The following is a 26,817-nucleotide window of genomic DNA, read 5'->3' on the forward strand; positions in this document are numbered from 1 at the left end:
AACACTGTTTAATATTACAGCCAAAATGCAACAAATAGCTAGCTGATCTTCTGCGTTTTATAGTTGCACTATACATATATTCTGCACCCAAGATAAACAGTCTTTAGTATATTGTACTGAGGAATGGCTAATTTTTCCTATTGAGGGAAAGGGTTCTCTGGTATACATTAGTTTTCCACTGGAAAAAGTCGCATGAGTCATGAGAAAGGTGAAATTTGAAATGGCACAGATCTATTTGCCATACTCCAAAAGGCGCCCTGCAGGTGACAGATTAGCAGTAACAAATTATCCCTTTGCAGCACAATGGAATGTGTGAAATCTCTCCCACCTTATATCTACAGAGGGAACTTCGTTTTTGCAAGGTAGCTTCTAACTCTGTTCCAGGAAATAGGCGACTTCCTACAACAGCTAGGCACCAATCCTACTCTGCACTAGCACTGTAAAGTGGCTCGTACATGGGTGTAATCCTTTCAGAAGAGCAACAGTCATGCCAATGAAACAGCCAATCAGCTATTTTGATAAGAAGGGAAAAGTGAATCCAGCCATCTGCCAAACAGCTGGTGCTCTCTAAATTTCTAACAGGGCTACACTCATAGTTCCAGCAGTTAGATAAGGATGAAGGACTGCACATGTAACACTCTCCAAAATGCAGTAGCTAATCCATACTGGTCATGCTCTAGTTCAAAATATCTGGCTCTGTAAAATAGTTTATCAATGTTCACAATGCCTATGGTTTAATATTAATCAGCAATAACCAACTTGGTGCCCAGATGTTGCTGGACTACAACTGCTATCATTCCTCACCGTACTGGCTGAGGCTGATGAGAACTAGAATACAATCGTTGGAAGGCACCACGTTGACTATCCCTGATCTAAGTCATATGCCACTTTGGGGGGGGGAGGGATCAGATTAAGTGTGTACTGCTCAGCAAAAACAAGGAAAACAAACTTCAAACACTCCCATTCTTTTCACACAATCTAAACATGGCTTTTGCTTCAGAAAGGGAGGTTCGGGTTTATTAACAATGGTTTGGCTATTGTAACACTGATATCTGCCCCAAACTAGCAGGCACCAACATGATGTAGCTGAATTTTGTCTACATTAGTAATTTGTTGGCAGCTTGAATATTACCAAACTAAAAGATTTTACAAGAGAGAAACTGAAAAAACCAGTACACTGTCTCATTAAAACCAAATCAATTATTATCATTTGGCTGTTCCATCACTAAAACAGGAAAATGGTTACCTCATAAAAATAGTCTTTTAAAAAATTATTGTCCGTGTAAACATAAAATTTACATTCATAACCAAATGTGAGCCAGGTATCGTGAACAACTCGAGATTTCATAGATTGGTAGATTTAATATTCTTTGCCAACTTAACAAATATGTAAACTTAAAAAAAAAGCTTATACCAAATAAAGTCACATTTGTAAATATAAACAGCCTGGGGGGAAGAAATGCTAGTTTTTAGTGTTAATTCCTCAGTATTTTTAAATTAAATAGATTGACAGTGCTAAACTTGACAGTACAAACCATCTTAAAGTATTGCCAGTAATGTCCTGTTGTGAAAGTTTGTATACCAAACAAGATCTCTTAAAAATAAGGCAAAATTATGAAACCTCAGCTTCTACAGAATGAATACCATTTTCTGGAGAAGATTTGGCTTGGTGCAAAGCAGCTTGAATTCTGAAGTGTGTTCTTGTTTCCATGGAATAATTCTTATAATTTTGCCTAAAACAAGACAAGAGATATATTTTGATAGGCACATACCTACAGCACTTTCCCATTATCATTATATTGCAATGTTTAACAGAACAATTTTTAAAAGGGGCAGAAGAGAAAGAGAGAAAGTAAACTTAATTCACAAATCCCTTCATTGCTTCTCTGAAAGAGGGACACAGACAATAGAACAATACAGCTCTTTGTAGTTCCAATGCCTGGCATTTCCCTGGAAAATGTATGCTTAACATCTGAATCCACCCATCCACCCACAAAACAAAACTTCAAGCCTATATTAATAGTTAAGTGTCCATAATACAACCCCCCCCAAAACTGTAATCCTGAAGTCCAGACCCGCCCCTTTTAAAAATTGTATTTATGAAGGCAACCTTGTGTGGTTCTTTCATGGTTAGAGCAAAGTAAGTAAACAAATCTAAAACATCCTTCCCCCACCCAATACAAAATAAACCCAGACAGTACATGAGTACAAAAACAAGAAATTCCAAATACCATTGTAAATTATTATCAAAGAACACAAGAGGTCCTATCAACATACAAAGTACCTTATTCCATAATTCAGACTACTGCTCTAACAAGCCAAATATTGCTTGTCCTGACTGGCTGCAGCTCACCAGGATTTCAGGCAGAGGTCTTTATCAGCCTTGCAACACAAGATTTCTTTTAATGCTATGGACTGAATCTTTGTGCAAAGCACATACTTTGTCCCAGGGACCTTCAAGGCGCTCAGTGGCATACATACACAGGGATTATCCCACTTCATCCTTGCAAGAGTCCTACAAGAGAGGTCAGAGGTTCTTAACCTTTTTGGCCCCAGGGCACATTTAGAAAACGGAGAAAATGTCATGGGCACCACAAAATAACCACTTCACAGCAACAAACTGATGATGCTCAGACACTACCCCAAAAAAACAAATAGATAAAACACTCCCCAACAAAACCCAAAAAGCAGACAAAGCAGCCCACAAAGCAATAAATAAAAATGGGCAAAAACAAAAAAGCAGCACCCACAAAAGGACTAAAAAAGTGGGGCAGCAACACCTGAACACAGACTCAAACAAAAATGGTCAAAACAAAAGGAGGCAAAGTATTTCCCACCAAAAAAAAGCAAAGAACAGGCAAACTACATAAGAACAAATAATAATAATAAAATAGCAAAAACACATACTTTCTAGTTGTTTCCCCCTAAATCCTGCAAAGAAGGCAGCAAACGCTGAAAGCAGCAGCAGCAGCTCATCTGAGAGTGAGGAAGAAAAGGCGCCGGCAATAGTAAAAACCCCAGCACCCAAGCCAAGTAAGTTTGGACTACAGCATATTTTTGTTAAACACTGTTGTGAAGTGTGTGGGGATTGTTTAATTGTACATTTATTGAGGTGTTCTCATTAGTTTCTTGTTTATTATTATTGTTTGGCTACTTATATACTGTGTATATTTATATGTTAAAAATAAAAATGCTACTTATTTGCTGGGAAATTGAAGATTTTTATCTAGGACTTTTTATAAAGTGTTTGGTTCTCTTATTGTGATACATTTAATGTTTTTTCTTTTCTTTTAATAATGTTATTTGTTATTTAATTTTGAGAATCGCATTATTGTATTGATGCATTATGATGTGTTATATTTGTGTTTTTGTAAGCCGCCTTGAGGGCCTTTTGGCCATAAGGCGGGGTATAAATTTAATAAATAATAATAATAATAATAATAAATTACCAGGCCTGGGCCTTTTTCTGAAGAGTTTCTGGAGGAGGCTGCATTACAAAGCACAGGCCTCTAGCTGCCCTACCCTCTTCCTTTCCTACAGAAAATGTTTCTGTACCATGTGAGGCAGTGAGGCATTCTGAGCAGAAAGTGCTTCCTGCTAATGCAAAGTCATCAGTGGATACAACCCAGAAAAGGATTCACTAATAGGCAAAAACCTTTGCAGTTTAAGAATGTACCTATAGCCCACAGATATTTCTATCAGATTTTAAAAAGCAGGGAAATTGGGCAGCTATAGTGAATGCACCAGAGGAGCAGGAGACCTGACCTCCTCTCTGAGATATTGTACTGCCCTACACATTTGTCAAAATGCAAACACCATTTGGGTTGGTCTTTCACAGTCCAATACACTTCCTGTGTAGCTTGGAAGAATTTGGTAACATGTGCTTCTGAGCATGTGGTGAGTGGTGGCAACACCTGCAATCAGCCCAAATAACAGAAAGGCATGTGCTGTGCTGATCTTGTTTTAGCAGGGAGGAAGCGAAAATATTTAAACAGTTGACATAGTTCAGATACTCACTTTAAATATGTTTACTTTACTTTGCAATTTTAGTGAAGTTTCCTATAGTAAATCATTTTTTTGCTTCTGTTTTTGTGAATATGTGAAGTATAGCAACACTTTGCAACACTAAAAAAAAGCTCCAAAAATAATTGTGGAATAATGGCACTGACTGTTCTGCAGAATAGTTTCCAATGGACATGAGGAGTGTCTCAGTTTGCACAAGACAAATCAGTGGGAGGTAAAATATATTCTAGCAAAAATCTAGGTGTGCTCTATGTTTTTATTTGACTATGCCCACCTTCCCTTAAGTTAAGTAGTTTAAGCATATCAGGCTGAAAACATGCATCTTGGGCAGGCCAAGTTTGTTTTCTTCCAACAGCTAGTCATTGCTTAAGTAGCAACATATTGTAATCAGTCTGATTTGACATCAAACTGCAGCTTCAGATTCAACTGTTAATGTGCCCAAAATAGAAATAGAGCATAATCTCCAGTTTGAAACACAAAAGGCTGTCTTCACCATCATATGACATTGACCAATAAAAAGGCTTTGAAATTAATAAAAATAAAATTGACACCCCCCTTTAGGATGCACACCTTAACGTGGTGAGGGACTTTGAGAGTGTTGAAGAAGTTGGGAGCAAAGCCATCAGGAGTTTAGACAAAGAGGCTAGATTCCTAGCAGGGGCACCCAAGGCGGGATGGTCAAAGCTGAGACACCAGACTAAGATGCATCCAAACCCAGAGGAAGGCAATGGTAAACCACCTCTGAATACCTCTTACCACAAAAACCCAATGAACAGAGTATCCAAAATGCAACACAAGATAGTGCTGGAAGATGAGACTCCACAGGTCAGCCTGCACTCACCGAGCTACTGGGGAAGAAAAAAAGGACAAGTACGAGTAGCGCTGTGACTAATGATGCCACTGGGTCAAAGCCTAAAGGAAGCACAGAGGCTGATCTGCACAGATGCGAAAGGAGAGTCTGGAGTTGTACGACACACACAATAGGAACATGGAATGTGAGAAGCATGAACCAGGGAAAGTTAGAAATTGTCAAGCAAGAAATGGAACGTATCAACATTACAATACTTGGCGTGAGTAAATTAAAATGAACGGGAATGGGACATTTTCAATCAGGCAACTACAAAATATTTTATGCAGGAAATGAGAAATTAAGAAGAAACGGGGTTGCTTTAATAGTGAGAAGTGATGTAGCAAAAGCAATTAGGAGCTACAACACAAGGTCTGAGTGAGTTATATCAATGAGATTAAACAGGAAACCTATTAACATAACCATCATCCAAGTCTACGCTCCAACAGCAAACGCAGAAGAAGAAGAATTTGAGAGATGTTACGCAGAAGTACAGGAGGAAGTTGATCACACACCCAAACAAGATGTTCTGATAATATGGGGCACTGGAATGCAAAAGTAGGGAACAGAGAAGAACTAGGAATTGTGGGGGGAAATGGGGCTTAGGAGACAGAAATGAAGCAGGAGAAAGACTTATTGAATTATGTGAAGCCAATAATTTCTTTCTTCCAAACACATTTTTTGAGCAACCAAAAAGACGACTGTACACGTGGACATCACCAGATGGTCAGTATAGGAATCAAATTGATTATATAATTGGCAACAGAAGATGTAGAAATTCCATACTTTCGGCAAAAACAAGACCAGGAGCAGACTGCGGTACAGATCATGAGCTGGTCGTATCGAAAATCAGAGTAAAGCTAAAGAAGAACAAAGCAATCATAATGCCAAAATAAAATTTAAATAACATCCCAGAAGAATATAAAGATCAAATAAGGAACAGATTTGAGGTTTTAAACTTAGTTGACAGAGAACCAGAAGAACTATGGAGTGAAGCAAGAGACATTATCAGGGAAGGATGCAAAAAGACAATACCTCTACCTAAAAAGAGAGAAAGACCTCAGTTTGGATGTAGTTTTAAAATTGTTTAAATATGTGTTTTAATTGTAGATGGAAGTTTTAGTTTGTACACCGCCCAGAGAGCTTCGGCTATGGGGCGGTATAGAAATTTAATAAAATAAATAAATAAATGGATGACTGAAGAAACTCCAAAAATGGTTAAAGAGAGAAGGAAAGCAAAAGCAAAAGGTGATAGAAACACAGTCAGAACCCTAAATGCAACAATACAGCGACTAGTACGTAGGGACAAAGAGAACTATTACAACAGTTATTGTAAAGAAATGGAAGAGGACAACAAAAAGGGAAGAACAAGAGCCCTATTCCAAAAGATTAGAGAAATGAAAGGGAAATTTAAACCACGACTAGGAATGCTGAATAATCAACAGGGGAACACATTGACTGACAGAGATGAAATAAAAGGAAGATGGAAGCAATACACTGAAGAACTCTTTAAAAGAGATGACAGGATGACAGATTCATTCACGGAGGAACCATATGAACCAGAAATTTTAGAATGTGAGGTGAAAGCTGCTCTTAAAATACTTGGAAGACACAAATCACCAGGAACAGATGGCATACCAATAGAGTTGCTACAAGCTACTGAGACTGAATCTGTCCAAATGTTAACAAAAATTTGTCAAGAAACGTGAAAAACTAAACAATGGCCCACAGACTGGAAGCGTTCAATATATATCCGAATTCCAAAGAAAGGGGATCCCAGGGAATGCAGTAATTATCGAACTATTGCCTTAATACCCATGCAAGTAAAGTAATGCCCAAGATTCTACAACACAGGCTCCTACCATATATGGAGCGAGAAATGCCAGATATCCAAGCTGGATTTAGAAAGGAAAGAGGTACCAGAGAAAATATCGCATACATACATTGGATAATGGAACAGAGCAAGGAACTTCAGAAGAAAATCACCCTGTGCTTTATAGATTACAGCAAAGCCTTTGACTGTGTAGGTCATGAAAAACCATGGAATGCTTTAAAAGAAATGGGGGTGCCACAGCATCTGATTGTCCTGATGCGCAACCTATACTCTGCACAAGAGGCTACTGTATGGACAGAATATGGAGAAACCGATTGGTTCCCAATCAGAATGGGTGTGAGGCGGGTGTATTTTATCACTTATTTGTTTAATCTATACGCAGAACATATCATACGGAAAGCGGGATTGGACCAAGCTGAAGGAGGTGTGAAAATTGGAGGGAGAAATATCAATAATTTAAGATATGCAGATGATACCATACTACTAGCAGAAACCAGTAATGATTTGAAATGAATGCTGATGAAAGTTAAAGAGGAAAGCACAAAAGCAGGACTACAGCTGAACGTCAAAAAGACTATAAAGTAATGACAACAGAATATTTATGTAACTTTAAAGTTGACAATGAGGACATTGAACTTGTCAAGGATTATCAATACCTCGGCACAGTCATTAACCAAAATGAAGACAATAAAGAAATCAGAAAAAGGCTAGGACTGGGGAGGGCAGCTATGAGAGAACTAGAAAAGGTCCTCAAATGCAAAGATGTGTCACTGAACACCAAAGTCAGGATCATTCAGACCATGTATTCCTGATCTCTGTGTATGGATGTGAGTTGAACAGTGAAAAAAGCGGATAAGAGAAAATTCAACTCATTTGAAATGTGGTGTTGGAGGAGAGCTTTGCGCATACAGTGGACTGCAAAAAAGACAAATAATTGGATGTTAGAACAAATTAAACCAGAGCTGTCACTAGAAGCTTAAATGATGTAACTGAAGTTATCCTACTTTGGACACATCAAGAGAAGACATGATTCACTAGAAAAGACAATAATGCTGGGAAAAACAGAAGAGAATAGAAAAAGAGGAAGGCCAAACAAGAGATGGACTGATTCCATAAAGGAAACCACAGACCTGAACTTACAAGATCTGAACAGGGCAGTTAACGACAGATGCTCTTGGAGGCCACTGATTCATAGGGTCACCATAAGTCGTAATCGACTTGAAGGGACATAACAAAATTGACACAGATTTCTAGGATGACTAATGAGAGAAATAATTTTCTAGGTTAGATTCTCTGTAGAAATAGTAGCAACACAGAAAAGAAGCAGAGTAAGAACACCAATGAACATACAAAAATGTAATTCTCCATCTTTGAAGATGGCAGGTGTTGCCACCACTCACCATATTATGCTCAGAGGCACATGTTACCAATTTATTCCAAGCTGCACAGGAAGTGGATTGGACTGTGAAAGACCAATCCAAATGGTGTTTGCATTTTGACAAATGTGTAGGGTAATACAATATCTCAGAGAGGTTTTTTCCTATTAGTGAATTTCTCTGCTTTTTAATCCGGGAGGTAAGAAATGGGATCCTGTGCAAGTTTGCTGAGAATGGATTCATCATTTGCATGCTTATTAAATTCAGTGGGATTTACTCCCATGCAATCATGAGGATAGGTGAAACAGACAACAGGGGATGGGAAGGGGAGGAGGGAGATGGGAGGAGGAAGAAGGAAGAGGGGAGGAGAGGAGGAAGGGAGGAGGAAGGGAGAGGAGAGGGAAAGGAGGGGAAAGGCAGGTCTGATCATTTGCATGCTTATTGAGTTCAGTGGGATTTACTCCCGTGCAATCATGACTAGGATAGGTAAAACTGACCATGGGGGAGGAGGAGGGGGAGGGGAGAATAGAGGGAAGAAGGGGGAGAGGGGAGCAGAAGGAGGGGGAGAGGGAAAGAGGGGGAGAGGGAAAGAGGGGATTGGAAGGGGAGGGGAGAGGGGTGAAGAAAGGGGGAGGGAAGTGGCAAAAGGGGATGATGGGAAGGAGGAGGAGGGGAGGGCAGGTTTGATCATTTGCATGCTTATTGAGTTCAATGGGATTTACTCCCATGCAATCATGCTTGAAAATGAAATGGACTGCCTTCAAGTCGATTCCGACAAGGCGACCTTATGAATAGGGTTTTCATGGTAAGCGGTATTCAGAGGTGGTTTACCATTACCTTCTTCTGAGGCTAAGACGCAGTGACTGGCCCAAGGTCACCCAGTGAACGTCACGGCTGTGTGGTGATTTGAACCCTGGTCTCCTAGGTCGTAGTCCTAGGATAGGTAAAACTGACCATGATGGGTGGGAGGGCGGAAGGGAGGGGAAGGAGGAGAAGGGAGAAGGAGGGGATGGGAAGGGGATGGGAAGGGGAAGGGAGGAGTGAAGGAAGGGGGATGGGAGGGGCAAGAGGGTGGGGATAGGAGGGAGGAAGAGGAGAGGGCAGGCTTGATCATTTGCATGCTTTTTGAGTTCAGTGGGATTTACTCCTGTGCAATCATGCTTACGATAGGTGAAACTGACCTGGGGGCGGGGCAGGGAGGGGAAGAGCAGGGCAGGAAGGGGAGGGGGAAAAGGGGATGGGGGATGGGAGGAGATTGGATGGGTGGGCACTGGGCAAAGGGGAAGCCCCTTTCCTTTCTAAAAGGAAAACATTGTGAACAGTATCATTCTTTTTCAGGGTTTCCCCCACGTTTTTATTCTCCAGCAGGCACTATAGCCTCCCATCCAAATTTAAACCAAAGCTGTCCCTGGCCATATCCACACCAGACCTTTATTTCAGTTTAGACAGTCATGGCTTCTCCCAAAATATCCTGGGATGTAGTTAGTGAAGGGTGCTGAGAGTTGCTAGAAGACCCCTGTTCCCCTCACAGAGCTTCAATCGGAGCAGCTGACTGTTAAACCATTCTGGCCACTGGAGCTCTATCAGGGGAATAGGAGTCTCCTCTCAGCACCCTTCACAAACTACACTTCACAGGATTCTTTGAGGAAAGCCATGACAAGTGAAATACAGGTCTGGTGTGGGTATGGTGTGGGTATGGATTAGGCAAGCCCGGCAGCTGGAAGTCTGGCTTTTAGAACACTGACAGTTGGTTCTTACTGAGCATGCCTGGGCTTATCATTTACTCCAATGCTAAATTTCTTAAATTAATTAAAAATCAGCCAGGCCTTTTTTTAACTTTAAACTGCAGAAGATGAAGGTCAGAGTATGAGGCAAGGTCAGTAATAGGATTACAGATACTCTGTGAACATGGCTGATTTTTAATTAATTTCAACAGATTATGAGAACTCTGACAGAAAAAGGTCCAAAAGGGGTCTGGTTTTTCCCCTCTGTTTTTAAACTTTGAACTCTTGATTCTCTCTATTTTGTGTATCACCATGAAAATTTGGAGGGTTGTTAAACAAGCGTTTCTGAGTTCAAGTTTTGTAAGGTTTTGTTTTGAAATGGGCTTATGGGAAGCATCAGAATGGCATGGGGGGTATTTTCAATTTAACATTGCGGAATGTGAAAAATCCGTGCTGACTACAGCGTATAGTATACAGGCACTCTTGTGGCTATATAATCCACATTTTCATTTTTACATTATTTATGATGTTTTGGATTTTATTAAAGGAAAGTGAATCAATAATGGCTATGCTGTCTGTACTGTAGCACGAACAGAGTAAACATACTCAAAGCAATAACACATTCAATTAAGACAAAAAGCACCACATACAATCCAATTGTTTCAGTCATATTGTGGTCCTGTAACCTCTTAAGCCATGAAGAAAACATTCTTACTCCTCTATTAAAAAAAAGGAAAAACATTTGTGCATTTTCTAATTACCTCAGATGCTTACTAGATAAATTAGGAAATCTTCTGAAGGTGTGGCCTGTCCTACTCTAAAGGATTACATTCATTAAGAAACTTTGTTCCTCTTTAAAGGTGAGACAAATGCATAGATAGGAGCTTGCTTGTGCTGGTTCTGTTCTTATCCACTGGGTAAAAGGGTTTTAGCTCCCTAGGAAGTGTGTGTTTAAGATTACAGCAGGATAACTGGCAGGTTCTGTTATTACCAGGCTACTCTGGCTTCAATCCTAAAACACACTTACCAGGAACCTGGGCCCAGCAAACATTGTAGGCTCAACTACCACATAAATATGCACAAGGTTGCAGTGTGGGCAGAATCCAAAATATTCCTGACAAAGCTAGTTGTAGAAGGTACAGGAAGACAGTCCCTCAGAAGAACAAATACATCACTTGTGCAATTCAGACATACCATATAAAATGTAGATGAACTCCAAGTTTTCCTTTCATACTTTTAAGTAAACTAGAAGAGGCCAACATCCAAATACTGTTAGCCTTAAAGCAAAGCACAGACACACCAATGTTTGTGGCAATTCTATCAGTTTTCATCCTAATTCATCCTAATTCACAAGGTAAATCAGAGTAACTCAAAAGTTCTCTGAAACGGCTACTTTGGTCAAGTAAATGAAGGGAAAATCTCTAGGTACAAAAGATATAATTAGACTCAGCACATTTCAGATAAAATCTTCAAAGGCACTGTTTAATACCAACATGCTATGCTCTCCACACACTTTTGCAATGCAATTTGAGCATTTGACTTGAACACGTGACCAATCCAGTTCTTCCCAACATTCTCCTCTCCCCCTTTTCCAAGGGAAAACATCCTTTTTTGGGGCTAGCAAGCTTGAAGGGCCTTGCCAACCTCAAATTAGGGATGCTCTAACAAATATGGGCAGGAGAGCTTGCATAACCAAGTTCCCCAGCTTCAAATGTTTGCACCATCATCGCTTCCGTCTTGCTGCTCTATCAAATATGTTTGAATCAAGCAACTGAATAGGCTTACTTCACTCTCTCCAGGAACTTTACAGCATCTTCTCTTCTGTCTTGGTCCAGGTATAATAAAGCAAGTTCAAGGAGGGCGTTTGGAATTAAGTAATGATCATACTTGATCTTCTTTTCACTTTAAGAAATGGCAAATATGGAATTAATGAAGATTAGGGTAATGAAGAGTAGCAACTCTATGCACAATCAAATAGTAAAGCCATTTGGTGTGGACACAAATTAATTCACATTGTTATGTATCCTAGGCTGTTAAATAATCTACATGTTTTGTACAGAAGTACATCCCATGATCATTCTTGCACAATATCACTCAAGCTCCTGAATCCTCACTTGAACATAATATATACAGCATCTACACATGGAGCCTTCATGTGCCAGCCAGGCATTTCATTTTCCAAAAGAAAGTCAACACAGAGGCCCCCAGCTACAGCTCCTTTAGCACATCAAGGACTATAACATTAAATCAGAGTGTCCCATGTTTATCTGTATCTAGCATTGCTGTGGTCTTACCATCTGGGGACAGAACTGCAGAGTAAAGGAGATTCTGTGTACAAATAATGTAGTGTACCCTAGTTTGAATGTTAGGTTCTATTACAGCAAGGGGGTAGTGGAAGGCATGTGCAAGTCACCTATTCCAATGTTCATTTCCTCTTTGAAAATATCGACCATGACCAGGCCATATAAATGGGGCTCCAGAAACGCAAATGGATTTCTACATTTTCAGCCCCAGCTTATAAGCAAAATCTACATCTACAGATTCCAAGTCTTTTCGGCACCAACCACATCACCTCTCCTCTGCATAGCCAATACTCTACTGGCATTAAACAACATGATGTTCATCAGATATGCTGATTAAGGAAGCAAATTATAAAAGTGGCCTCCACTGTAGTTATATATATGAGATGTAACTATCTGCATATAATCCACAAGTATATGCTACTTGCTATTCATGAAAACTACACCAAGGTGCAGGCGTTAGCTATATAGTTTCTGTGCTCCAGTACACCACTGAACTATGTACCTGGCAGAATTTGTGGTGTGATGGATATGCCTTTGTTCGTGTTGGGTAGGGGTGGCTAACCGTTTTTGGCCTGAGGCTGCACGGAGGGTTGCCCAACCCAATGAGGGCTGCATGCCAGTGGTCGGCCAAAGTAGCCAAAACACTCACTCATGTGGCAGATATAGACAAACAAACACATACATACACACACCGGAGCTGTTCTACCAATCACTGCCTGCCCCTGATCTAGGGTGAAGAGCACTATCAGCACTGGGTTGCACTGTGCCACTTAATTTCTGGTTTTAGGAGGCATAACCTGACCTGCCACTTTCTGTTGCATCCTGAACCTTCAGAGGTGCCAGTTCAAAACTTAGGCACATAGTGGGATACAGTCATGTACTGCACTTTTTCCCAGTTGAGATGGAGGCCAAACAAGATGCACCATTACATTTAAGGGAACATACCCACAGGTGTTCTCTTATCACAATCTATATAATTACATGGTTGTCCATTAACAACCCTGAAATTATGTTGAACTAAACTTGAAAACATTAAAACATTTCTGTGGAGTTACTTTACAATGAAAAATGATCAAAAGCTTTGATAATGTGATGTAGTTATTACTGGCTGAGTATGCTACCATCTTCTCTAGCTAGGTCACTTACTTTAAGTGAATGTAAAGAAAGTGGTCTTCTGCTTCTGGAATTTTGCCGAGGTATTTCAAGCACAACCCTTTTAATAACTTGATCACACACTGATCATCAACGAGCAGATCTGTAGCTGAAAAACAAAGTAACAAGCTAAGCTGAGGCAATTTTGTAGAGGGACATATTTTTACTTTGACAAGGGGAAAAAAATCCCACCACAGTAGATCATATCCAATCTGAGGTTGTCAAGTGTTATTTGTTGTCTAAAATCACTTCACACAAACAGATCCATCCTATAGCAGCCTTTTCCAACCTGGTGCCCTCCAGATGTTTTAAACCACAACGAGCTGGCTGAGGTTAATAGAAGTTGTAGTCCAAAACAAAAGTCCTGGTGGAGGGTACCAGGTTGGCAAAGGCTGCCTTACGCCATATATCAAATACCACCATAGTTGAAGTAGTAACCATCCTACTGAAGCTCTGCTCACGGCTGGAGTTCGATTCCAATGGAAGGAGGAAGTCGAATCTCCGGTAAAATGGGTCGAGGTCCACTCAGCCTTCCATCCATCCGTGCTCGGTAAAATGAGTACCCGGCATATGCTGGGGGGGAAAGAAAGGCCGGGGAAGGAACTGGCAATCCCACCCCATATATATGGTCTGCCTGGTAAATGTCGCAAGACGTCACCCTAAGAGTCGGAAACAACTCGCACTGTAAGTGCAGGGACACCTTTACCTTTACTTTATAGCTTTGCAAAGTATATTGAGGTTTCTCCACAATGGTCCCCAAGATAAGCTTAGTGGATTGACTAGCACAACTGAGGTTTAGCACAACATAAGTTGAAAATAAATAAATAATAGATGGGGGGGAAACGGTATGTGAACTGAGAACATTCAGTGACATTAATCACGTACTTATACAATATTATCATAAATCACCATTTTGTTTTTTGTTTCCACTGCCTCTGGTCACCAATTATGGGGAAACTGGCACGGGTTGTAGGGATCCAAAGTAACATAGGTTTTAAACTTGACGGAGAATTTTGTTACTGAACTGAAATGACATAGGCTGCTTTCACACTGCACTTTATTCCATTATTCTGATGATTTCTTACCTGGTAATTTGCACATTATATTTGACCTTTCACACAACCTACAAGCTAGTTCTGGAATTCTAGTGGAATATAGTGGAAGTTTAGCACAAATTTTCATGATAAATAATACTAACAATAATCTGTTTTCAAGGCTGGGAACCTGGAAGATTGCGGGAGTTGTCCCTAGCTGCAGCGGCTCATGTGACAGGCATCCCAGCATGCAGTGTGTTCCCGCCCTTTAGGCACGTGTGGGGTTTTTTTGCCTGACAAAAATTGTACTGATGTTCCAGCATAGGAGCAAATAGCAGCAACATTTTCCGCACACACCCCTGTGTCAATGCAACTAAAATAATTTTAAAAGTCAGATCCTAAAGGGAGGGGGCTTGCATGGCGACGGCACAAGATCTTAGACCTCCTACACAGTGGAGAACAGTGTGCATGTGTATAATGGTTAAGGGACAAAACCAGGACATTCATTGCAGCTGTGTGAAAGACAGTTGTGTGAAATGCTGGTATATCAGCTGAAAAAGCCACGGTTCCTTAATGTAACAGATACTGCAGTGTGAAAGGAATTTTAGAAATTGGGACAGAAGTGCCACCTTTTTAGTCCGTTAATGCAATCAGCCCCATGTGTGAAAACAGCCTAAAGAGACTAAAGGCTGTTGCCTCTGGCTATCTCACCCTCTCTTTAGATAAAAGGTCATGATACATAAATGCCTACAGGAGAAAAACTAAGGAGGTTCTTAAAAAAAAAAGGAAATGGAAGTATGCTTGACCCAAGTAGTTCCACATAAAAGCTAAACAATGTTAAGCCAAAATGAGCTCTAGAGAGAGAAGAGGTAAAAATGTTGAGTCAGGCAAACAAAAAAAGGAAAGTTGCTGACAGGTATCTCCAAAAACAGAGCCTGCCAAGATAGTGGCCGTTCCTGTCTGCACCAAATATCCAGTTGGGCATCAGATTCCTAAGTCTGACCTAACATGGCTGTACACAGTTCTTGTTGCCTTACATGCTTGCTTGCAGAGTATTGTGCTGTGGCTCTTTTACTCCAATTACCCTTGAGAGCAATGACCGTTTCATATGGTACAAAACTTCCTACACAGAGAGCATTTCCTTGTAAGAAATTGCGGGAAGGGCCATGTGACAAATGCACTTTTTTCTTTTGCTATACATAGTTCAGTATGTACGTACTGGGAATCGGATACACTGTAAAGAATAGTCACATGAAGAACCTTTGACTTGTATCTAAGTTATACCGAGACCCATTGAAAGGAATCAACACAACTAACTTAAGAATTGATTTCAATGGGTCTATTAGAGTATGACTTTGTTGGATACAACCCTTTGTAATGTGTAAAGACAAAAAAGGGAATGAGAGGTAAATGGCAAAGAGGCAGGATTGTTTCAGCTGTAAAATGGAAGGAGGCATACCTGATTGCATGGTTTCAATGACTGAAGTGTATGCATGTCTGAAAGAAATATCTGAGCTAAAAAACACACTGGCCAAATTAGAATGCAAGTGTCAATAAGAATTAGAAGACAGCAGCCAAAAATATGCACTACAGTAAAGAAGCCTAAGACAAAACAAACATTCTTCAGCAAAAAAAGAGAAAAGAGCTTTGCTTGAGACATTAATTTCTGCCCTTGTATCCTGTTTGCAAGCCTTCTGCCCCTCTGCTGCCAGTGTCACGTTTCCCGTTTCCTTTTTCCCCACACATACAGAGACACCAGTGTAACCTTAACAGGACAGCCAGCCTCTCCCAACACAGTGATGTGACTGAAGACAGTCCATTTGCATCAGGAAAGGCAAACTTCCCAAACTTACACTTAAGTCTAAAAATAAATAGTTGCAAACATATTCCTGAAAGTGATTAGTATTTTCTTCAAATTAGCACAAATAATTTAATGAAGGAGTAATTAAAAGTAATTGAAAAAAGTAATTGAAATAATTGAAAAAAATAGGACTAAGCAACAGTAAAAATACTGCTACCATCTTTATAATCAACTCACTGACTAAATAAATTGCTGACTAAATACAAATGGGTTAATACATTTAACTTCCTAGAACTCCACAGACAACCACAATCTCTCTAATGGGCTGCACCCTCTGAAATTAGACATGTGTTACCTGGGCTCCTGTCCAGAGCTGCTTCTGCATCTGCCAAAGACTTCAGCATTCCTTCAGTCAGGTCAGGACACTTCCCAATCACTGCATAGCCATTCCAGACATACATCATTTCCTAAAAGTGATCAGAGAGCAGAGCATGTTGTTACAGCGGTAGAGAGATTTAGTTACTGGAGACTAGAGATCTTCAGCCAAAAGTATTAACTGCTTTAGTTCAAATATTCCAGAAGGGTATTAGTCTGTTACCACAAAATACAAAATACAATGCAATACAAAATCATGTAGCACCTTTTAAAAGGCCACATCATTTATCTGGCTGTCTTTAAGGCACTGCAAGACTGTTGCCTGCCCACTCTCTTACACCAGCATGCCCCTGCTCATTTTTCCCAAGGTCCATTTTAAAATTAGCTGCTTCTCCTCCTTTCTTCAACTGCATACCTTCCCTACTCATAATTCCCTCAAATCAAGGCATTTTTAGCTCCCTGGCTAATCTGTTCCCTGCAGCCATGGACTTCAAAGGTCTGCTCACCTTCCCAGGTAAATCAGCACTGCCATTTGTCTCTCCTTCTCATCAGAGTCTTATCTTGCCCCTAGGTCCTAGAGATCCCCCTTCTCATTGTTTTTTCCTATATCTCTCTCAGGTTTCCATTTCCTCTACCAATCCTTTTGTCAGGTTTCTGCTCCTCATTCCATGGCCTCATTTCTTCTTCAGCCACCCTAACTCCCAGGCCTTCTTTCTATTCTGCCCAGACTGCTTCTCCCCTCTCCCTAGTCCTAGTTCTTAGCCAAGTTTCCAAAATGGAATATTTCAGTATGTTATGGAATCTTCAGGTTGACCAGATAACAATTTGCCAACTCATTCACTCTGATTAGGTAGAATGTTCATGAACATTCAGTTTCATAACAGCTCAGCCAAAGGAAAAAACAGACAAGTGACAGGACATTTTTAGTGATATTGATATGTAAACTCAGTAAAGGACAATAATCCTTACTAACAAACAGATAGTTCCATTAGGAAGCAACATGTTGGCTCTGATTAATATTAATAGTAAGAATCAGAAAGACCTAAATACCAGCATCTAGTTTGTCCCTTTGCTAGCCAAGGTCAACTATGCAAAATGTAATTACACACTCTATGACAGCTGCTGTTAAAATGGAGCCAACTGTGCAGTGAAATGTGTCTTTAAGTTAGATGCACAGCAAAGAAAGAGTTAACTTTCTCTAGAGAGTATTACACACTCTAGGCAGAGATAGACTGATTTAGTTACTGAAGTTAGTCAGTGTTGTGTGTGCTGGGTGAGGCCTAGCACAGAACAAACTCAGATGTTTTACTGTTTAAGAATTATTAAAAAAAAGAAGCTCTATTTTATCCTTGGTCTCATCCTGATCAATATAAGATGGTGTCAGAAGTTAAGAAATCCTCATAGTGCAGCCTTTCCCAACTAGTGGGCCACCAAATGTTGTTGGACCACAACTCCCATCAGCCTCAGCCAGCATTGCCAATGGTCAGGAAAGATGGGGTTTGTAGTCCAACAACATCTGGTGGCCCACTAGTTGGGAAAGGCTGTCTTAGTGTATCCAGACTAGCAGAGCTCCTGGGACAACTGAAAACAAAACAAAGGAAAGCAATGGCAAAGTTTTCGCCACCAGAGGCCTTTGATTTTACCAGGCCTGCAGCATGGCCAGATTGGAAGCAGAGGTTTTCCAGATACCACATTGCTACAAAACTGAAGGAAGAAATTCAGGTATGCTTCTTGATTTATGCCATGGGCCAGCAAGCAGAGTAGATATTTAAATCATTTGAGTTTGCTGCTGCAGAGGACCAGGATGGCTATCTCCTAGTTCTGGGGAAATTTGATGAATATTTTGTGCCAAAGAAAAATCTCATTCATGAGAGGGCATGTTTTCACCAGAGACATCAGAGACCAGGGGAATCTGCAGAGGCCTACATAGAATGGCTGCATGAGAAAGCTTATGAATGTGCATTTGGGGACACCAGGAGTGAAATGCTCAGAGACCGATTGGTAGTGGGAATTTTGGATATAGACCTATCCCAGAAGCTGCAGATGGAACCCAATCTCACTTTGGACAGGGCTGTGGAGATAATAAGAAACTCGGAGCTTATAAAAGGTCAGGTCCAAGACCAGGGTGCTTTAAAAGGGCTGCAAGAGATAGCCAAGAACCCCCTGCAGAAATGGAAACTGCAAACTCCAAAATACCAGAAACAAAAATACAGCCAAACATCTAACACTCAAATAAAAGCCCCTAGATGCACAAGGTGTGGGAAAGGGCACACATAAAGAGCACTCTGTCCTGCAAAGGCTGCAGAATGTCACAAATGTAAAAAGATAAGTCTTTTGCCACTGTGTGCTGCGCTAGAATGGTGAGTGAAACTGTGGTGCAATGTCTAGATGAGCTTTCCACAGACATTCCTGACACAGTTGGAACTTTGAAGACACCAACAGTACAGATAAGGTTCAAACAAGGGGCTGTACGTTATGCTATTCACACTGTCAGAACAATATCAGTTCCACTGCTACCCAAACTAAAGGCAGAATGGGACAGAATGTTTTGCTGTGGAGTCATAGAACCTATCACAGAACCTACTGATTGGTGTGCGCCAATGGTTCCAGTACCAAAAAAGGATGGAACAGTACACATATGTGTGGATCTAAAACAACTAAATAAAGCTGTCAAGTGGGAAAAGTACATTCTTCCTACCATGGATGATATCCTGCCACAGTTAGCTGGTGCCCACATATTTTCATTGCTTGATGCTACAAGTGGATTCTGGCAGATCCACCTAGCTGCCGACACTGCTAAATTGACTACATTCATCACTCTGTTTGGGAGATACTTCTTCAAGAGATTAGAATTTCAAGTGCACCTGAGCTGTTTCAGAGAGAAATGTCGGAGCTGTTACAACACTTGGAAGGCATTTCAGTGTTCATGGACGATGTGTTGGTTTATGGTGCAACAATGGCAGAACATGATGAAAGATTGGCCAAAGTCTTAGCAACAGTAAAGGCAGCAGAGTTAAGACTCAACAACAGCAAATGCATCTTATGCCAGAAAGACCTTACATATCTTGGACACTGCATAAATGAGCATGGTGTGAGTCCAGATCCTAAGAAAGTAGAAGGCATTTCCACAATCAAACCTCCAGACTCCATTACAGGACTGAAAAGATTTTGGGGCATGGTACATTATTTAGGAGGCTTCCTGCCAAATTTGGCAGAGAAACTACACCAATTAAATACACTTTTGAAAGCAGACAGAACATGGTGCTAGGGTCCAAGCCAAGAAAAGGCTTTCTCAACAGTGAAAAAACTCTTAACAGAGGCTCCAGTACTTGCTTACTATGAAGTTAACCGGCAGACCATAGTGAGTGCTGATGCCAGCAGTTATGGCGTGGGAGGAGTACTACTCCAAAATCATGATGGAGAGTTGAAACCAGTGGCCTATTGCTCAAGAACGCTAACAGAAGCTGAGACCCGATACGCTCAGATAGAAAAGGAATGTCTAACTGCTGTTTGGGCTTGGAAAAAATATCAAAATATCTCTATGGGCTAGAATCATTTACACTCTGTACAGACCATAAACACTTGGTACAGCTGATAAATTGAGAAGACCTGGATCAAGTACCAATACAATGTCAGTGACTCTTTTTACGCATGATGAGGTACAATCCTCAAGCAGCATACAGACAAGGCAAGACTCTTGTAGCAGACACGCTGTCAAGAAATCCACTGGAAACTCCAGATCCTGAAACAACCCAGTTAGTTGAGGAAATAAAAGTCTATGTAAATCTTCTACGAGCTTCTACCACACTCCTTCAATGCATTCAAGCAGCTACCAGCACTGACCCAGACCTTTCAACGGTGCTGAAATTTGTCAGAACTGGTTGGCCATGGTACATGTCTGAAATGACAACTAACCTTTGACCTTTCTTTGCAGAAAAGGGAAGCCTTACAGAGTTGGAAAGAACAGTCCTATTTGGTGATAGAATTGTCATTCCTGTTACAATGCAACAGGAAATGTTGGGAAAACTCCATGAAAGTCATCAAGGAATCACTAAGTGTAGAGAACATGCAAGAATGGCTGTTTGGTGGCCACAAATAGGGCAAGACCTCAAGGCAATAATAGCAAGTTGTGAGTTTTGCCAGACAAATAAACCTTCACAACGGAAGGAACCACTCATTACCACTCCATTGCCAGATAGACCATGGCAGAGAGTGGGAGCAGACAACTGTCAGTTACAAGGACAAAAATACTTCATCGCAATAGACTATTTCTCCAGATACATAGAGAGTGCATACATGCTGGTTCAACAAGCTCTACCATTATAATTTCTCTGAAGAATATATTTGCCAGATGGGGATGCCCAAATGAACTAGTAACAGATAATGGACCGCAATTTGCAGGGGAAGAAATGTTTTTAAATTGTTTTTAAATTGTTTGAAATTTTTAAATTGCGTTTTAAATTGTTTTTAAAAGATGTGTTTTAAATTTGTATATTTGTTTTTAATGTTTTTAGTTACTGTAAACCGCCCAGAGAGCTTCGGCTATGGGACGGTATACAAATACAATAAATAAATAAATAAATAAATATTTACTTTGTTCACAAAGAAATACGACTTTTGTCACATTACAGCCGGTCCCCATTACCCACAAGCCAATGGGGAAGCAGAGAGAGCAGTATAAACAGCAAAGTGAATCTTATGTCAGGAAGATCCTAGCACTGCTAAGCTACAGAGCAACACCTACCAATGCAACGAAGTGCAGTCCTGCACAACTGATAATGGGAAGACAAGTAAGAACACCAATTCCAACCTTAGAAGCAAATTTGTATCCTAAGTGGCCTGATTTGGGAAAAGTCCATGTCACAGACAACAAGGCTAAAAGAAACTACAAATATTACTATGACAGATGTTATGGAGTGAAGACACTTCCAAATTTACAACCTGGTTCACAAGTAAGACTGAAACTGGACAACCAGAAAGGATGGTCTGAACCAGCAACAGTCCCGAGCCAAAGTCAAACTCCAAGATCTTATGTTGTTACTACCAACAATGGAACATTCCGAAGGAACAGGAGACATTTATAGCTGGTTCCCAAACCACAACCAATTTCACAACAAAGTGAGAATTCAGAGGCAGAAATACCAGAAGAGCAGAATTTGTTGCCAGAACAATCTCAAAAGACTGAGAACAAAGAACTGACAAATTCTTGTGAGCAAGCATCACCTGCCAAAGACAGCCTATCTCTTGAGAGTCCGAAGAGAGGGACATCCAGAGGAAGAGTAATTCGAAAACCAGAACGTGATAGAGACTACATGTTATTCTACACAATGTTTGCTGATAGAAAAAACCCCACAAAATAAGTTAGAACTCAAAGAAAGGGAAATGTAGTGCAATGTGTCTCAGTTAGATGCACAGCAAAGAAAGACAACTTTCTCTAGAGGGTATTACACACCCTAGGGGGAGCTAGACTGATTCAGTTACTGAAGTTAGTGAGTGTTGTATGTGCTGGGTGAAGCCTAGCACAGAACAAGCTCAGATGTTTTACTGTTTAAGAATTATTAAATAAAGAAGCTCTGTTTTATCCTCGGTCTCATCCTGATTAATATAACAAACTGAAAGGCTGATTCAAGGACATTTGCTCTACAACACTTCTAGTACTTAGTTAACACACTGGAACTGAAGGACAATGGCTGATGCCCCATTAACACTTTTGTCACATTTAATTTCAACTCTTGATGGCCTTGAAATAATGTTGGTGCATTTACTAACTTCTTACTCCTAAATAAAGGCTGAATTTGTGCAAGTGCTCCCACATATATCTTTTGGCTATGTTTTATGCATTAAGCTTTATAGCAGTGATTCCCAACCTGGGGGCCATGGCCCCTGGGGGGACAAGGTAATCCGGGGGGGGCATGAACAGTAAAGAAATGATTTTTTAAAGTCTTCATTCCCTGGATGCTGTCTGCTTCCCCACTGCCGCTGTAGACTACACCTCCCCCTCACAACAAATAAAAGAGGAGGACTTTTGCTGAAGTGGCAGAGCATCTTTCAGGCGTACCAAGGGCAGGTGTCTGCTGTGATGTTCCTATATATTAGTGTATATATGGTAAGTGCTGGTTGTTTAGAGTATACATGGTAAGTAGTGAAAGAGGAGGGGGAGTGAATGGGCAATAGAATGCTTGATGATTGGCTGAATGTTTAAAATGGCTGACAGTATAAATGAAAGGATGACAGGTAAATCTGGGTGAATGTGAGGTGGTGAATTGTGGAATCAGGGGGGAGAAGAGAAAGAGTGGATTGCTTGGTGGGGTTTAGAGAGTTGTTTACCAGGAGGGAGGTGGAGTTCGGATTAGTATTGAGTAAAACCATATGCTTATGTGCCTTAAGAAGAAATCTTGTTAATCTTGTTAGCTTTGTTATCTGTAATAAATACTTAATTTGGTTTACCAAAGGCCTGATCCTTGGCTGGGGTTTCACAGACCAGAAGGGAGGGTAAGGTAATGACCAAGGCTGAAGGGGAACTGTAACAAATGGTGGCAGCGGTGAAGAGAATAACAATACCAGTATTCAGAGTCTCTGGGAATACTAGTATTGGGACGTTACTGGTGGTTGCCTAGCAGGGGGATCTGTTGAGATCTGTGCTAGAGCGGGGACAGAAATCATAAGAGAGAGCGGTCCGGACTGGTGGAGTCCCTGGTGGTGCCTAGAGACAGGCAGTAACCACGAGCAGGTAGGAACCTGACAGGGAGAGCCAGGGAAGGACGCCTCACATGTGGTGTCAGTAGCGGTGGGATACGAACAACAGAGAATCCAGATATGAACCAAAGAGAGTCCCAAAGACACGTGGTGACAAAGGAGACTACGTCACAGGTGTTGGCTGTAGCAGTGAGATACGAATACTAGACAATCCCTAATAGTTGTGTGGCAAACAGAAATAACAAAACAAGATTTCTTGTGAGAGTGACTGGCAAAGAGTGAGTGGCAAAGAGTGAGTGAACTCAAACACCATGGCTGAATACATAAAAATGAAAAGAGAGGAGCTGGTGGAGAAGTGCATAACATTCAATTTACCTCACGAGGGTAAAGGGGTAGATGAATTGAGGGTAGCACTTATAGGATTTGCAACTGCCCAGCAAAAACAACCTGTCAGGGAAGAGACCCCAGAAGGATATTTAAGCAATCCCGCTTATATAGAGTACTTGAGAGAGAAGCTGAGGATGGCAGGTGCAGAGAAGGAAAAACAGAGAGAGTTGGAAGCTGAGAGATTGAGGATGGAGGCTGAGGAAAAAGACAAGCAGAGAGAGTTGGAAGCTGAGAGATTGAGGATGGAGGCTGAGGAAAAAGATAAACAGCGGGAGTTGGAAGCTGAGAGATTGAGGATGGAAGGTGCAGAGAAGGAAAAACAGAGGGAGTTGGAAATTGAGAGAATGAGATTGGGGTTTGAGGAGAGGGAGAAGCAACGAGCATTGGATGCTGAATTACAAGTAGAAAAGTTAAAATTTGATAGAGAGAAATTTCACTCTGAGGAGACAAGGAAAGAGAGAGATGGAGCAAAAATAAAAATTACTCCAAAGGACTTTGCTGTCTATGAGCCTGGTCAAGATCCTCAAATTTACCTCAGCACCTTTGAAAAAGCAGCTCAGTTGTGGGGGCTACCTGAAGATAAATACATGCAGTATTTATCAAACCTGATTAAAGGGGAATTGGCTGAGGTATACCAATATTTCCCCTCAGACAAGCCCGTCACCTATGCTGAATTCAAAGAAGCAGTGTTTAAAAGATTCAGACTGGGGCCTGATTATTTTAGAAAGCTTTTCAGAAATTGCCAGATACAGACAGGGAGGTCTTTTGTGGAACTGGGAGCAAAGTTGATGGATATATTTGGAAAGTGGATGAGTAGTGCCAAAGCTCAGTCAGTGGAAGAGGTGAAAAGCCTCATGATACTGGATCAATTATACCATCAGTTACCACCAGAAATAAGGCTCCTGGTCAAAGACCGTTCCCCTACATCTGTGCAGGAGGCCGCAGAGATGGTGGATCACTTCACCTCCAATAGAACTGGCTGGGTGGGGAAAACATCAAGAGAGTTTAAACCCAGACCATATAGTGCTGGCAGAAGGGATGTGGTACCACAGCGAGTGAGTCCTCCATTAAAATCTGAAGGGCACAGGACACCCCAGAGTGGATCTGTGTACCCTAAAAGTGAGGAGAAATTATGCTACAAATGTGGTAGACCAGGGCACCTACGTTTTCAATGTGAGGTTGCCAACCCCATTAGTAATCCTGCTCAGACAAGGGCAGTGAAAACAGAGCCCAAGGCTTTAGAAACAGCGAAAAAGGTTCAGTTTTGCCAGATAAACTGGACAGAAGTAACAGACCTTGATTCAAGTCTGAGAGAGGAAGTGAGAGTACAAGGGGCAAATTATTGGGCATTGCTTGATACTGGTGCTGCTCAGACATTACTGAGGCCAGATTTAATAAAATCTGAGGTAATATTACCTCAGGAAACTGTGACTATCCAAGGAGTGAGGGGTCAACCAGAAAGTTTGCCTGTGGCCCTGGTGGAAATGACTTGGAGAGGCCGAGAGGGCCGATATAAAGTAGGCATTAATGCCTAGCTACAAGAACCAGTAATACTGGGAAGGGATGTAATGGGCGCCCAAGGAAAGATCTATGTAGTGACCAGACAGCAAATTGGCAGAGAAAAAGAAGCCATATTAAGGGGGGCTGAAACAAACAGGGTGGAATCTGTTAACCAGCCTCAGGTCACCATAGCAACCACTAGCAGGCCTGCTGAAGAAGACAAACTGTATCAAGTGGTCTCTGGGGAAGAAGCAGATCAATTCAGGGAAGAGCTGCATAAAGATATAAGTCTGAAGCAGATAAAGGAACAAGCGCTGACCCAACAGATTCCTTTCACTGACAAACTGAGGAATCAAGTTGTGTGTGAGAATGGGATTTTATATAGACTGTGGATGCCCGCTGAGAGAAAGGATGAATGTGAACCAGTGAAACAAATGATGGAAGTGGTGAAAGAGAATCTCAGTCAAGCTCAGCAGAAGCAAAGTTACTGGTATGACAGAACAGCCAGGGAACGTGTGTTTGATGTGGGAGATATGGTTATGGCGTTCATACCCAGGAAACATGACAAATTACAGGCTAACTGGGAAGGACCATATACCATCAGAGAAAGGCTTGACACAGTGACATATGTAATCACCACAGACCAATTAAACAAAAGCAAAGTGGTTCATGTAAATATGTTAAAGCCTTACCATGCCAGGGATGCAAAGGTGTTGCAAGTTACCTTATTCCCTGAGGGAAGTGGGCCTGAACTTCCAGATTTGGTACAGGAAACCAAAGACAAAGGAGGGGTAGATCAAGTGGAATGGTCAGAGGAGGTGAAGGAGGAGATTCTGAGAGTTTTGAAAACCTATAGGAATCTCTTTAGCAACAAACCTGGCCGAACCAGTATAGTTATACATTCCATTGATACTGGAGATCATGCCCCAATCAGATCTGTTCCGTACCGTGTGAATGGGAAAGTTTTGAATGAGATCAAAAAGGAGGTGGAAGAGATGCTGGAATTAGGAGTGATCAGGGAATCCATCAGTCCCTGGGCCTCAAGTATTGTCCTGGTTCCGAAAAAAGATGGAATGACAAGGTTTTGCATTGATTATCGGCTAATCAATAAAACTACTGTCCCAGATGCGTATCCTATGCCTAGGGTAGACGCAATGTTAGAGTTATTGGGGGCAGCAACCATTATCTCTACACTAGATCTCTGTAAAGGATTTTGGCAAATGGAACTAGACGAGCAATCCAGAGCCAAAACTGCCTTCAGTACACCAGATGGGTTATATGAGTTTGTGACCTTACCCATGGGACTAAGGAACTCACCAAGTTCATTTCAGAGGCTAATCAATACTGTGTTGCGAGGCATGTCAGATTTTGCAGTGGCCTATATCGATGACGTGGCCATTTTTAGCAAGTCGGTGCCTGAGCATGTCCAACACCTGACAACAGTATTGGAGGCCTTAAGAAAAGCAGGCCTCACAATAAAAGCTAAGAAATGCCAGTTTGGACTAAAGGAAGTAATCTATTTAGGACATAAGGTGGGGAGTGGGAAAATCACCCCCTTATGGAGCAAGGTGGAGGCAATACAAGCGTGGCCGATCCCCTTAACCAAAAAACAAGTAAGGGCATTTCTGGGTGTGGCTGGTTTTTATAGGAAGTTTGTGAGAAATTTTGGGGAAATAGCAACCCCCTTGCATGAATTAACAAAGAAGAAGTGTTCTGAGCGTGTGGTATGGACGGATGAATGTCAGAAGGCTTTTGATCTACTGAA

General features: G+C 41.2%; 1 protein-coding gene across 5 annotated transcripts in view; it reads right to left on the bottom strand.

The window, feature by feature from the left end:
• TTC39A (tetratricopeptide repeat domain 39A) overlaps window positions 1-26,817 on the bottom strand; it is a 95,318-nt gene continuing 68,501 nt past the window's right edge. For 4 of the 5 annotated variants that reach the window (XM_061632955.1, XM_061632952.1, XM_061632951.1 and 1 more), the window contains 4 exons: window positions 16,450-16,561; window positions 13,254-13,368; window positions 11,590-11,706; window positions 1-1,733 (listed from right to left, as the gene is read on the bottom strand). In XM_061632955.1, the coding sequence (XP_061488939.1) occupies window positions 1,613-1,733; window positions 11,590-11,706; window positions 13,254-13,368; window positions 16,450-16,561 (465 nt within the window). In that variant the 3' untranslated portion in view covers window positions 1-1,612. The remainder of the gene's footprint in view (window positions 1,734-11,589; window positions 11,707-13,253; window positions 13,369-16,449; window positions 16,562-26,817) is intronic. The other variant, XM_061632954.1, reaches the window with a different exon arrangement.

This window comes from Rhineura floridana, chromosome 6 (genome assembly GCF_030035675.1).
Source record: "Rhineura floridana isolate rRhiFlo1 chromosome 6, rRhiFlo1.hap2, whole genome shotgun sequence".
NCBI lineage: Eukaryota > Metazoa > Chordata > Lepidosauria > Squamata > Rhineuridae > Rhineura > Rhineura floridana.